The 14132-nt window shown below is 45.5% G+C and overlaps 1 protein-coding gene across 2 annotated transcripts in view; it reads right to left on the reverse strand.

The window, feature by feature from the left end:
* The window catches only part of LNX1 (ligand of numb-protein X 1), a 67606-nt gene that overhangs the window by 1207 nt on the left and 52267 nt on the right, over positions 1–14132 (reverse strand). For both annotated transcript variants that reach the window (XM_062574635.1, XM_062574636.1), the window contains exons 7-9: positions 10273–10450; positions 8142–8370; positions 233–391 (exon numbers count right to left, since the gene is read on the reverse strand). In XM_062574635.1, coding sequence (XP_062430619.1) covers positions 233–391; positions 8142–8370; positions 10273–10450 — 566 coding nt within the window. The remainder of the gene's footprint in view (positions 1–232; positions 392–8141; positions 8371–10272; positions 10451–14132) is intronic.

Genomic DNA, 14132 nt, shown 5'->3' on the forward strand with positions numbered 1-14132 from the left:
AGTATGTTGAAGTTCTGGAAAACAGCCTATTTCCAGATCCATCAGAATTCAATTGTGTAATCTACTGAGCTCACCAAAAATTTTTAATGCATTCATACGCAGTATACTTGTCTATCAGCAAGTCCTTTCTTTTCTCTACCTTGTATTTGTATAAACATGTAAAAAAAAAATTACAGACTAGATGAAACAATTACTTAAATGCTACTTTTTACTAGATTGTTGTCATCATTACCTAATTCTTCCATCATTATATGCTGGTGTTCCCCCAACAATGGATTTGATAAAGAAGGGTTTGTTCCCAGTATGTTCTTCATAACCTCCTACAATGCTGAAGCCAAGACTTCCTGCTGTATTTCTTCGTAATATGATTTCCTTGCAGCTGTACAAATACCTGAAACAAACCAGTTTAATTAGTATGTTATGATTAAGTTTAGAGTCCATTGAATCATTAATGATTCATCTGCTTTTTCATATACTAGTAGCATGTTTTAAAAACATAAAATAGCATCAAAGTTCCACTATATTCAACATTTATACACTTTTCCTACTTTTGTACTACGGTTGTCTACAACCAGTTAACCTAGAACAAGTTACTATCTAATCTTGACTTTAAACAATGGAATCAGTTAGTTCCTAGGACAACAAAAGTAATGCGAATGTTTCAGTTGCAATTGAAAAATGATAGAGAAAAATACTTTACCTGACACTGGATTTAATATTTGTAAACCACAGCTGTAGAAAGTGCACGTCACCTATTTAGTACAAGCCCAGTGGTTTGTTTTAGCTTCCAGAAGAGAGCCTGTATATGATTAACTGTTTCATAAGTAGTCGGGCATTAGGAGAAACATTAAAGAAGACAGACAGGAACTACGGTGAATATCAAAACTAAAAAAATTTCAAAGCCAGTGAAGTAAATCAGAATTACAGAAATTGTGGAGATCACGCACAGAGGAATACCCGTGGAAGAAGGAATTTTCAAGTTTTCTTATCAAGTAACTTGGCAACTTGTAGCTGTAGCATGGAAAACGCTGGTGTCCTGGAAAGACAATGTTATGGAGCACTGATACGGCTGTCAAGAGGATAGCTTGTCCTCACTACAAAGATAAGTAAGTGCAGTATTTTATGGCATATGATCTGAAATCTGCCTTTCCCTCCTTTTGTCATCTTATTTATAGACTATATTACGCTAAGTCAAAGCTTAGTTGAAACAAGGAATAGGGGACAAGGAAGAGCAGCGTATGTGACTAGACTCTTACAGTGTGCGTATTACTCATGTCTGTGTATATTAATTTGGATACTTCTGTGTGTTTTTTTTAACTAAGCAGAAAAACAACATTAATTTTATTACAAAGCATTTTATACACAGCAACAGAAATTTCTGGCCTTAATGCTTAAGCCAGGCCTCATTATCAGTTTGCCCAAGAATGACTGACAAGTCTGAAAAATCCTTTTGCTATTCTAAATCTGAAAAGTTAGGCTGGGCTACAGCCAGCAACTGTGACAAATTCTATTCAAAGCCCCTTAAGGTTTCTGACCAAGGAACTGCTGACCCGTCTTGTACAGAAGGGCAACTAACTTAATTTTATCTTAATGACAAATGTGTCTAGTTTTTAAAATTTCATTTGTCAAATAATGCTTTTACTGTGTTTCACAGCAGGCTTTTTAGTAGTACCAGATTAGTCCCCCAGGGTCTACAACTACTCACCTGCTGCCAGGATAGTAGGCATATAATATTTGCGCAAGAATTTGCTGGCTGTTAATGTAAGAAACAGGTGATACTTGGTTCTTTCATCAGCAGCCAGGCGTTATTACTTTACCATCTGTGGGCTTTTTAAATGTGCAAAATCACTTAAAACCTCTATGTTCGATGGTACCTATCAAGGTTATGACCAAGCAATGCCAGAACTCAGGCAGTAGTAGTAGTAGTGCTATAACCTAGTGCTGACTTGGGGAGGCAGGGGTCTTCTCTCTGTCTGAAGGAGAACATCATTGCTGAAATTGAAAGGTTACAGCCTCAATCCTAAGTCTACCAGGTAAAGACACAAGAGGAAAAACCACAGTGAAAGCAAACAAGGCATATGTTCTGTAAGATTCTCCATTACCTGGTCTCCATCAGACTGTAAAGACCTGCTATCAAAGCCTATCCTAGATTCGGGTAAAATGCACCTGGCACAGGGACTACTTTATAGTGTATCTTAGCAAGCCAAAAAATACTTTTTTCCCTTAATGTGGTAGTTGAGTTTCAGTTGTCCACTGCCCTTGCACTGTAGCTTGAATCAGAAGAAACCAAAGCTGGAACGCTGCAGAACATTTAACTTCACTTTCCTTTGGGATGAGTGAAGTGAAGTCTACCTCCTGCCAGTATTTCGATTAACTTTGGAGTTTAATAGCCAGCGTTAACATCACTGTTTCTCTGATCATCTTGTGATGTTCCTACCTTGCAGGTTTGCAGGGAGCTACTGGTTAGATCCAGACTGGGAAGTTATTCCCTCTCATTTGAAATCAGACTGGGTATAGCACATCAACATAGCTGTTTTGTTCTGGAGCTGGTTAGGATATTACTCAGTAATAACTCTCTCAGTTTCAGACTGAGCACAGAGCAGTGGCCTGACCCTGTTTGGAGAGCGTGTCCCTCTTGATCTTGATGGACAGGACCAAGCACATTGGATTCTTTGTATCCCAATGGACCCATAAGGGGCTGTATCCTACTTTGAAACTTCAGGTGAGTTTTTTAGTGCTAGTGCTCTGTGTGTAGTACCTAGCTAACTCAAGATCCACATATGATGCCTTTACCACTTGTGTCAATAGTTGCATTGACAACCAGGTCCCACTATATGAAAGCTTTTTTCTGGGGAAGAAAACCACTGTTATGCCAGTGTAACTGTTACTGAGGACATACTGTAGAGACAGTCCTACAATTACTGGGGGGAGAGGGGGAGCTGACTTCAGAGGCCTCATTTACAGCACAGCTCAGAGAGCTGTACTGGCAAAAATCTGGCCAGAGTAGATGCTAGCAGCTGAGCATTGGACCTAGAAGCAGCTGTGCTGCCAGAGGGAGCATTCATGTAACTCGCTCCCTCAAGTACCCAAGAGTACGTTTGCATTCAGGAGCAGTAATGAGTTAACCTTTACTAGCATAATTACACAGTGCATTTGCTGTTGCCCAATTATATGTGACAAGATGTATCAGGGACTTGAAAAATACTACAGGGAAAGGAAATGGTCATTTTTCAGCCAGATCTTTTTTTTTAATGGCTGCATGTAGCTATCATTGCCTTACCTCATCCCAGTGCTTACAGTGGCACTACTACTACCAAAGAAATGCCGGCAGAACAACAGTCTGAGTTGCCTAGGTTTGCTTGTCCCTTAAATATTAGAAATTCAGAGAACACTACACTTTTTTCATGGCCCAGAGACATACTTCGAGATGACTTTTTACAGAGTATGAGTGCATAAGTTGTATTCACTCCTTTAAATCTATGTTTCAATACATCCTCATAGGATGGAGGGTATACAAATGGCCAGGTACCATAACCCAGCTATTCATTAATGCTTTCAGAAACATGGAAAGGATGCTAGGCGTCAGCTGCATGCAGAGCAGAGCTGAGCGCAATGCGGTTCTTGTTTGCTCTGGCTAGTTCAGTGCATAAGGGAAAATGCCTGCTCTGCCCAAGCAAAGAGCAGCAGAAAGAGAGTTATTTTGTTTGGGTCTGTTTGCAGTTGTGTAGTAATAAAGACAAGCTAAAAAACCACCATGGAGAGAAAATGAAATAGTGCTGTACTTGCGTCATGCAAAGATACTTAGTGTGTTTGAGCAGATTAGTTTTCTGTTGTAACCCAAGATGCCCTGATCTGTGCATCTTGACCCAGTTAAACAGCCATAACCCACTGAAAGGCAACAAGGCCAAAGAGAACCATCATCTCCCACATTGGAGCAAAGCAATTTACAGTTTACAGCCTCTATGTGTAAATACTCTAACAGAGTCAGAAAGCCGCGGACAAGGAGTAATTTATGTGTGAACTTGCCTCAGATTCAGGACCTGAGGATAAACAGTGTCTAGACACAGGATCCTATCATTAGAAATACTACATCTCAACATAATTTACTGATGCACAAGGAATTTCAAAGTATCTTGACTGCATCACCTTTATTTTTAAAGTCTTATTTTCAAGGAACTAAGTATACAATTCCCTGCCTCTGTTCCTAAAGTGTAATTACTCTTATGCTTTGGAAAGCAACATCAGTTTGACTTCAGAAAGACTTCAGCAATAGCGGGTACAAAAAACATGAACTTTTTACCTTTGATACAGTAGATAACTGGCAGTGGAGTGGGCGAGCATTTCAGAATTGCCCCCATCAAAGCCCTACAGCCTGGATGGAGATAATTGGGGAAGTTTCTGCCCTAATTCTGTGTTTTAGATTCACTTCTGCCCCTGGTTTGCAAAATGACTTTGGACAACTGTCTTTCTCACCTCACTCTGCAGATGAGCAAAAGCACTCATGTGAAGTACTAATGTTTGTAAATGTTATGACAGGATGATCTATAAAGTAGTTTTAAGTGCTAGCTGGGGGGAGGAAGTGCAAGGAGAAAAATGAAAGGAGAGCAGGAAAACAAGCAACAGTGGAAGTATCACACTGCGAGGGCAACGTTTCTCGCCAGCTGCTACGTGGTATTTGCTTTGTGCACGCTTTGCAGGAGCCTTTCCCTCAAACAGCAAATGAGACCTGTCTTCCTCAGCTGCAAAATCAACCCGGCTCCTCTGAAGTCAGGCGTCAGGCTGGGATGCTGCAGTCCCCGTATCCCTCTCGCCTACTGCCTCCCAGCCCCTCGGCGCACATGCAGGCCAAGTTTTGACAGACATCAGATGCACATGTGCCTCTATTTTATAACCACCACACGTTGGATTGTGCTGCAGAAAGACTAGAGGAGTTGTTTGTGGGTTGTCAAGCTGTATAAAAATGGCCAAGGACAATTATAAGATATCGCAAGAAAAGGGCAAAAATTCAGGTGCTCTTAAATTACGCGAGACAGCTTTTGCAAGGCTTTGGGCTTTGGTGCAAGGAGTCAGATAACCTCTCTCTCTGATTCTGCTACTGACTTCATCCAGAAAAGTAGATAATTCTCTCCCAGTGTCTCTTATCTGTGCCCATCTCTGTCCCACGTATGTAACCCTTGGGAGAGGGCCAGATTCTGCACTACAGAGCACTGCGCATTTACTGAACACTGTCCTAAAAAAATAAAGCATGTTACAGTTAATCGCGTTGCTATTAGCCTGTTTTCTACTTCATCAGCTGTGGGCTGAGATTTGTAGACTCCTGTCAACGTCCTTCAGGGCTTAGCTTATCTCAGGGAGCACATTTTATAGTACCATCCTTCACAGGACTTTCAGCAGCACTCAGTTTTTTTAAACACCAAAGGAAAGACTCTCCTCTCCCCTTAGCGTGCTAATCAACTGAATGTCTTGCACAGTCAGGCTTCTCCTGGGCTCCCTTCCTCGCTTGATTTAAATAAATCATCTCCCTGCATTGCCATTGCTTTGTAAAGCCACGTCTTTCCCTTATTAGCAGAATAAAGAATTCACCATCCAGCAGCTTCTTTTTAATCTTGCCTATTCCTGGCCTAGTAGTTTTACAGTCTTTTCTATTTTTAAGGTATACATGCCCTGTCCTGCCTACCTTCCCAAACACCTTAAGATCCTGCATAGTCCGGATTTTGACATTTCTAGTTTTCTCTCAGTTATACCAAAAGTCCTCAGATTCTCCCACCTTGGAGCAGTCCCTCGTAAGTGGTATTGCTTTATTATTGGCATCACAATTTTAATGAAGGTAGCTGAATCTTCACCATCATTGCACATCAGGCACCTTTAGCAAGATGGACCTGTCAGAAGCGTATTTGAACAGCAACAATTCCTAGGACAGCCTTGAAAATTTTGCAAGACTTCTGAAAATACCTTGATGTCTACTGGCATGTGATGCTTGCCCAAAGCAAACTAGAAGCCAGACAGAGAAAAGCTAAATGCTCAAACTGGAGGGAAATGAGTTAATACAACACACATTCTGGTGAGGGCTGAAGGGCTTCCAGATGTCTGGTGTGGGCCCCAGAGAAGCAGTACAAGAGTAAGAGGGTAACAGCATTCACACTGGGTAAGACTGAAGGGTCTCATAACACCTAAAGCACAAGCCCAGATCTGATCCTTGCATCCCTAGTCAACCAACCAACGACTACTAAGGATGAAGTACGCCTTTGTTACTGTCAATTCTAATCAGTTTTGGTCCCTGTCTTAATCTGATTTTAAAACCAGTGTACCAGTTCAGCATACTAATCCCGTATTTTTATTTCGCAGAAAAGGGCTGCACTGTGTATGCAGTTGCAGCTGGGGATAGAATTACAATGAACTTCCTGTTTTCAGACCTGCTGACACTGGGGCTAATTTTCCTTTAGACTCGAGGGGTGGGAATTGCTGCACACATGCAGCCTTTGCAGGGGGAGCACAGGGAGCTTAGATACTGCTTTTAAAAGGGTAAAACCCTTTTTCCTCCCAAATGTCAAAGATGCACTGACTTTCTGATGTGAGCACTGAGTGCTCTGTGGAGCTCTGTGCTTCATCTCGGTTACCTAACGCAGACATGGGGACTTTAGGCGGCTGTTGGTAGATGATGACCAGAGGGTACAGGTTTTTGATGCAGCAGGACACAAACGTGTGAATCCATCTTGCAGTGGATGGTGACTGAAGGCAAGATTCAGCCCTGCAGTTTCCAGCATCCATGAGACCTAGAGGCCACTTGCCATCTCTCTGCTAGGACTGTGGGCTGAACTCCAGTGCCTTCATATTGCTGTGGTAGAGCTCAGGGGTGCAGAAGAAGTGGGCGTGGGTGAGACCTCTCTACACCTGCTTGTCTGCAGTGAGACTGGGGGGAGAAAAGTTTAGCGTTGCCCCGAAGCAGCAAGCCATGGGCCATCAGTTACCTTCTCTCACCAGCAACGAGAACCTCGTGCTCTCCGCGGGAGAACGAACCCGTCCTCTGCGAGGGTGGACACGCAGCCTTCCTCCCGCTCTGTCCGTGCTCGAGCACAGCCTGCGCAGTCACTAGCCTCAGAGCAAGCTCTGAAGCACACTGGCACAAGGCATGGATGTGCCGCTTGGCCGTCACAGCAGGCCTTGCTGCAAGGTGTGGAAGGAGCTCAAAACGGCCCAAGCCACAGGGAGGGAGAGAGCCCAACTTGTTACGTGAGCGCAGCCGGTGAGGACAAGTCCCGAAGCTGTGCCTGTGGCAAAAGCTCACTTGTTCCACAGGTTGCCTTTTCATGCCCTCTCTTTAAAAAGGGGTATTCTGAACAGCTACCAGCTTTAGAAATATGGGAAAAAACTAAGTAGTAGGCTAAATTCTTCATTCCTTCAAGCTGAGGGAGCAGAGAAGGGGTTTCCTTCAGTTAAGAGCACAAATTTCAACGGCGAGATGCTAGTTTTGCATGTTCACAGATCCATGGCATATCCTCATTAAGTATTTTGCCTTGGGCAAAACGTCTCTGAAACTGCAGACAAGCACCGGGTACACCGAGCGCGTTTGAGAGAATGTAACTACATGCGATGTGGCTTTTATTATTTTTACTAAAATAACAACACAGCTGCTTCCTGTACATGACAAATGTGCTTTTTTTCAGTTGAGGGTGAGGTTAAAAGAGGTGATTCGGAGATACTGGCCAACTGCACGCACTTTGTAACATCTGGGCAAAGCCAAACTACCCAGCTGCGTGTAGCTGACGCGAAGGGCCGGGAAGCTCACGAGCCGCAGGAGGGGCAGTGCCGCCTTCTGCAGGGTGGTCGATCCAAGGCCCCGGATCAGCGAGCTCCTGCATCCCTACAAGCTTCTCCTTTCCCTCCCCTAAGTGCCAGGTACGTTTTCAAGAACAGGACAGTTCGGGACTCTCTCCTCCCTTGCAAGCAGATCGACGTGTCTGTTTTTCCATGTACACATACCCGGTTACAAAAGGGAGGTATTTAGAATAAAGTCTGTGACAGAGCCTGGATTTAATTAACATGTCAGCGCAATGAAAAAAGCCAAAAGAAAGAACTGCCAAAAAACCATAAATCTTTCCTCCCACTCCCCTTCAGCAAAAGGATGTAGTTTTTGGACTTACCGCGGCAGTCCCAGCCACATAACCCAGGAGGGCGACCACTCGCCGCTCTCGGGGGTGCTGTGCGCGGCCTCGGGGAGCGGCGCCCTGCTCCTCTCCTCCTGGGGTTCGCACGCCTTCATCTCCAGGGCTTTGAGCACCACCGACGAGTTGGTGTTCTTCAGCAGGGCGACGGCCTCGCTCCGGCTGACTCCCGTCAGGTCGATCCCGTTCACGTTCAGCAGGATGTCACCTGAGACCAATCACACGGATCAGGAGGACCCCTGCAAATGTTTCTAAGACCCCCCCTTCACCCTAAAAAACAAGTGAGTCAAAGCCAGGCTGAGGACTCGCTGCCTGATGAGAGTATTTGTTAATATTATCATTTACCGTGAATATGAAGCATATGCTAGTAAACATGCCACGAGCATGAGAGAAGGGACTCGATCCCCACGGACGCAGCGAAGCCAGGTTGGACGAAGGCTTTCGTTGTGGTTTCTTGTCATGCTACACCCGGCGCCCGGAGCCAAAGGACACAACCTGGTACGTCAGCCGAGCGCTAAACGGGGCTGGCGAATCTCCGCCGGAGCAAGCGGAGGGCCAGGTCCTCTCCCGGCCGTAGCTCCCCCGCTCTCAGCCCGCGAGAGGCCGAGCAGCAGAGGCACGGAGGATGCTGCTTTGGCCCGCGACGCCTCTGCCTCTGGATGCTCCAGATGCCGAGGATCCAGCCCGCGCAACTGCTGCGAGAACGCTTGAAACCTCAGGCAAGGACGCCCTCCTACAGCCCGTGCTAACTGCAACTCCTCTGCCTCGGCGTCTCTAGACAACGCAGGCAGCTTCACGGGCACTTGATGCCAGTTTAGGCTTTTGAAGCACACTTTAACTAATGCCTTCTGTATTTAACCTGAATTTGAAACCCAGAATCTGAAAGCTGGAGGGTGGTTTTCCCCCAGCGCTCCCGAAGCTGAGCACTGCCACTCCAGCTGGCTCTCCGCAAAGTTTGCTTTATAGAATAACGTATTATTATTTTAATGTTAATGCCTGTTTAAATGGCCACAGGCCAAAATGCCTTTCTGCATGCCTTATTTATAATATATGCACAGCAGCTTTAGAGAAAAACGCCAAGAGGACCTCGATTACTCCGAGGGGAACAAAAAAGACGTTATTAATGCCGTGCTGCTGCTGGAAGACACCAGCGGCCACAGTGCAAAGCGCTGCGGCTCGCTCCAAAGCCCGGCTTTCCCCGGGTGCTCCGGCCGCGCTTCGTCCCCAGGCTCCTCACGGCGCGGGCTGGACCTACTGGCGCTCCGGCCAGCGCTAAGCCAGCACTAGCCTTCTGCTGCGGTCTGCCCCGAGGAGGCAGCCGGCCGTCTAAGGGCTGCTCTAAAGCCTGCTGCCTTGTAGCTCTGCTACAACATCAAGTTTTCATTCGCTTCCGATTTTATCAAATTAACTAGGCTGAATTTTCCATGCTGGGTGTCTGCCTCGCAAGGAACGTTTTTTGGAAAATTCATCCCACAGAGTCAGTCGCTTCTCAGTGGGAGGAAAGGGGAAGCCTGCCGGGTTGCTGCCGACGTCGTGTTCCTACAGATGTTTGGATGAGGAGCCGGAGCTCCTGCAAGGGGGAGGTTCCTGGGAGCGCCAGCTCCGAGCGTGCCGTGGCCCGGGCTGGAGGGGCTCAGCAGGACTGCAGCTCCGCAGCCCCGCATTTGGCAGGTAGGAAATCAACAGTTCTGGATGCGATATTGAGCCACACGGCATTCATAAATGATGGCAATTCTACTCCCCCCCCCCTTTTTTTTGATCTCTTCAGAAATCAGAAATGATAGGAAAAGCACAAAAAATTGCATCAAGAAACCATTAAGGTTGCACAGTGAGGCTCTCAGTCGTTAGGAGATGATGGTGCAAATTCATTTTCCTGTGCAAAATTAATGCAGCTCCTACTTCAGTATGCCTACACCACATTTCACAGTGACAGTTACTGCTGCTGCTTACAGCTTTTCCGGTAGCTGACTTGAGACCCTCTAATCTGACATATCCCAACAGAAATCTGTGGGACAGCTGAAGGTGGCAGGCTGTGATGCTTTCCCTGTTCCCCTGACCTTCAAAGGAAGCCTTTGAACCAAAGCAGACCTTCCAAACCCACTATTTTTACCTGTTTTTATCCTGCTGTCTCTGCTGATAACTCCTCCAGGTTCGACGCTTATCACATAGATAGGCAAATCCCACTCCCGGTTAGTGGCTCCGCCTGCAACAGTCATTCCCAGGGATTCGGTGTGATCCTTCCGGACGGCCACAACCTTCTCGTGGCAGGTGACGGCGTGCAAGGCACTCTGTGGCGGGGAAACCAAAGCAAAGCACTTCACAACCGCCTGCCACTCCTGGCCAGGCGCAGGCGTGACTCTCCCCAGGGCTTTGGGCTCTCTGGAGTCAGAGCTATAACCAAAATAATCCATGCTTTAACAGTTAAGGTCAGCCACCGCTTCCACCAAAGTCAGAAGCATTTTACCACTGGGACTATTGGAAGCAGGAGTCAGCAATTTGAAGTGAAATAAGGAATTTGATTTTCAAAAAAGAAAATAATTTTCCTTATCCTAAGATCATCAGCAGTCCTCATATCTTTGGGTATCAGGTCACGGTTCTTACCTTCCTGCTTCCAGTCTGAACATCATCTATGTAGTTATGAGAATTAGTACACCTAGCTTAAAGGAATGAAATTCTTGGGGATAGATTAGAAGACACATACTTCACTCGCTATTCCCAATTTCTATGTTCCTATAGAGGGTACTGGCTAAAATACATCAGAAAAATAATTATTTCAATTCAGAAAACAAGAAGGACTTTAATAGAGCAAGGAGCCAGTAGCTTCTAGGTGGCTCTTCTTATTCCTTGTGCTTAAAAGGCCACTGCTTGGTGGCAGTCACTTCTTCTGTCTGGGAATAGTCATTCATTTCTTTCTGCCCAAACAGGAAAAGTTACCTACACACAACCCATCACACGGACGACAAGCGCATCAGCGGAGGTGAAGCAAACTTACAGGCTGCCTCCGGCACGAAAGGCAGCAGGAGCTCTAGCACCGCCTGTGAACTGAGTGTCACCTGAACAAACCCATCCAGCGCTTACAGAAAAACCCAAGAGACAAGGACTCTTCTCCAGAAAATCTGGATTTAAACGGTAACTGCTTTGACTTCCTTTAGGATTTCACAAGCTGTGTTCCTGGCACCAGTTCCTGTGGATCCCAGCCCCTCTTGTAGAAACAGCACCATCTATTCCAGACTCATTATGTAGATATAATAGACATGCTGCTAAATACATTTCAAATATTAAAAAAAAAACCTCATTCACAAGTGTGACCTCACATTTATAACATGCAAAAATAATCTATAAATCTCATTTACAGCCACATTAATCTCTTCCAAGAAACCTGAGATCCCACAAAGACATTCCACCTCAATTCCCCGGCCAACAGCCTCGTGAGCAGAGCGGCCGGGCCCATGGCTGCTGCAGCAGTGACGGCTGCAGAGCAAGGAAGGCAGCAGCAAGGGGTCTGTATGGGAGTAGCAAAGAGAAAAGGAATTGCCTCAGGGGGAATTCTGTAGTGTGGGGACAAATACACGGAGGGTTTGTCTACGCACTGTACTGGAATGGTTTCCATTTCTGCTTTTCTTTTTTTTTTGTTGTTGTTTTTGTTTTGTTTTTCATGGCAGAGCAGGTTAACTTTGTGTTTTGTGCTTTTTAAAGATGTGTTTGGTGGTGCTAATTCCATGCCAGGATTTCTGTGGTGCAGCATCAATAACTAAAAGCAGAACCTTTCAGCAGCTTAGCAAAGGATTTCAGATGCTTGAACAGAACAACAGCGGGTGCCACCGGGCTTCAGGAATGAAAAAAGCAAAGAGCATCAGGAAAAGGGTCCTTAGTTGCTGGGTCTGGCTTTATCATGTCTGACCTGGGCTCAACACAGGCACTGTGGCAGGGTAACTGGGTTTATGACCTGCAGCCAAAGTTAAAAAATATCTAAAGGCTACAACATTCCCTTTTTAAAAGGGGAGATGCTCATTCCAGATCTCTTTTAACTTCAGGAGACAAAAGGTCACCTTTATCTTTTGAGTGTAAATGTTTTAAATATAATTGTTGCAATTGTATCCTTGTGCAAACTGAACTTCGTTTTATGTTTCATCCATTTTTGTGCAAAAATGTCCCTTTCCCTTTGAAAAGGAGCAGCTTCCCATCAGGAGAAGGCCACTTCCCGAAGGGAGCAGGATAGGGGTACTGCTGATTTTCACAAAAGTGCAGTTTGAGATTTTGCAACAAAATACGAAACTAGAATTAGATTGGCAACTCAAAACAGTCAGGGCAATCCTGTTACTTATGCTATGTCTGTTATATCTCAGACACCAAAAATGCTCCTGATAAACCAGTTAATGCTCTGTTTTTGAGGAATCAGTGCAGAAACAAGCAGCTTTCCAAGCAGTGCTTGGGAACAACTTATCATGTTCCATTTCAATGAAAATTCATAAAAGTGCTGACACTTGTATGTTCAAACACATAGGATCAGCTTTCCTTTGAAGCTACTCTTCCACATGTCATTTTTTATATGATTGCAGATAGAAAGGAATTATGGCGACTCGGCTGAGAGGAAGACAGTGATGAAAGGAAAGTAAAACCTTTTTTAGTAAACACACGTAGGGCTTCCTTGGAGGAACCAGGGATAATGAGGACACCAGTTAAAAGGCAATGTTTATCAGTGACTGCGTTTCAGTGCATTTGCTTCTAAACAATTGTCCTTCTCCATCATTTTGGATTGGCCTTAGAGGTCAGGAGTAGGAAAACATAGCAGTTCATCCTCTCCTCTTTTTAATTTTTGGGGGAAGTTTACAGTGAAATAAATATTTACAGCAGATTATCACGGCCTCAAGCCATGACGCATGTCTTGCTGGCAAAGGACACAGCTGTGCCTGGTTGGAAAATGAAGTTCACCTGAAGGCTAACCTACGAATACGGTCGCAGGACACTGTCCGCCCAGGAACGGGCTTGTTTTGTTTAGGTACTAATTTGTTAGAAAGAATGGGAGTAAGAAAACAGTTATAATTAAAAACGAACACTATTTAATTAATGGCAAAGCTCCCGCTGACTTCAAAGAAGTTGAAGCCGGTTTATTTATACATTACAGCCCTGCTTAGCAGCCTCTGCTGCGCTAGAAGGTGTTCCTGACATCTCCTCTTTTCTGAATCCAGGCAGCAGCCGCAACAATTTGGGCTTTACCTCCCCCGTCTTTGTAGACGGGAGAACAACTTAATGAGACCGCGCACTGGCCCCGCTCCTGCGGCACGCCATACAGCCTGCGTCCGCCGCCACCGCACCAGGATGTGGTGGCCACAAACTGTCCTCCCGCTCCTCTAGCGTGCTGCCGGCTGGGTGGCTGTCTGCCATTGGCATTGGCCTGAAAGCAAGCTGCTTTCTTGCACTTTCCAGATGGAGGCAGGCTGTCATGAGGGCAATGACTTGGCCAGAAGGGATTCCTGAGCCATTATACGATAAAGACGACTGCTGGAAGCTCAAGTTTACTCTTGGCACCGAACCCAGCCAAGGCTTGGGAGCAAATTCCATCCTGTATTTACGTGCGTGTCCTACAAGGGACTGGTTCTCTCAAAGAGATTGTTCTTGACTTCTTAATAGCACTTCCTAGGCCAAGCTCGGGGCGGGGGGCGACGGGACTCTTAATTAGGAAGGATTCAAGTTAGTCAGCAATCTCTCTGTCAACTGCATGCAAGAGTGCAATCCCTCTGAAGGCAGCAGGTAGCAGATTCATCCAAGCAAGCACCAACAGACCCCTCCCTTGACAGTAAAGCACAGCCAATAGCACCGTGTTGTTTTGGAGCAGGAGCATACACGGCATTAGGACACTGGACAGACTCTCGGCTTACAAGCATTATTCCTGCACCACTGCCTGTTCAAAAACAAATACAATTTTAAGTCCACCAAAGCTTGGAGTTTAAAGATCTTGAATTGCAAATG

Source organism: Rhea pennata, chromosome 4 (genome assembly GCF_028389875.1).
Source record: "Rhea pennata isolate bPtePen1 chromosome 4, bPtePen1.pri, whole genome shotgun sequence".
In the NCBI taxonomy this organism is placed as follows: domain Eukaryota; kingdom Metazoa; phylum Chordata; class Aves; order Rheiformes; family Rheidae; genus Rhea; species Rhea pennata.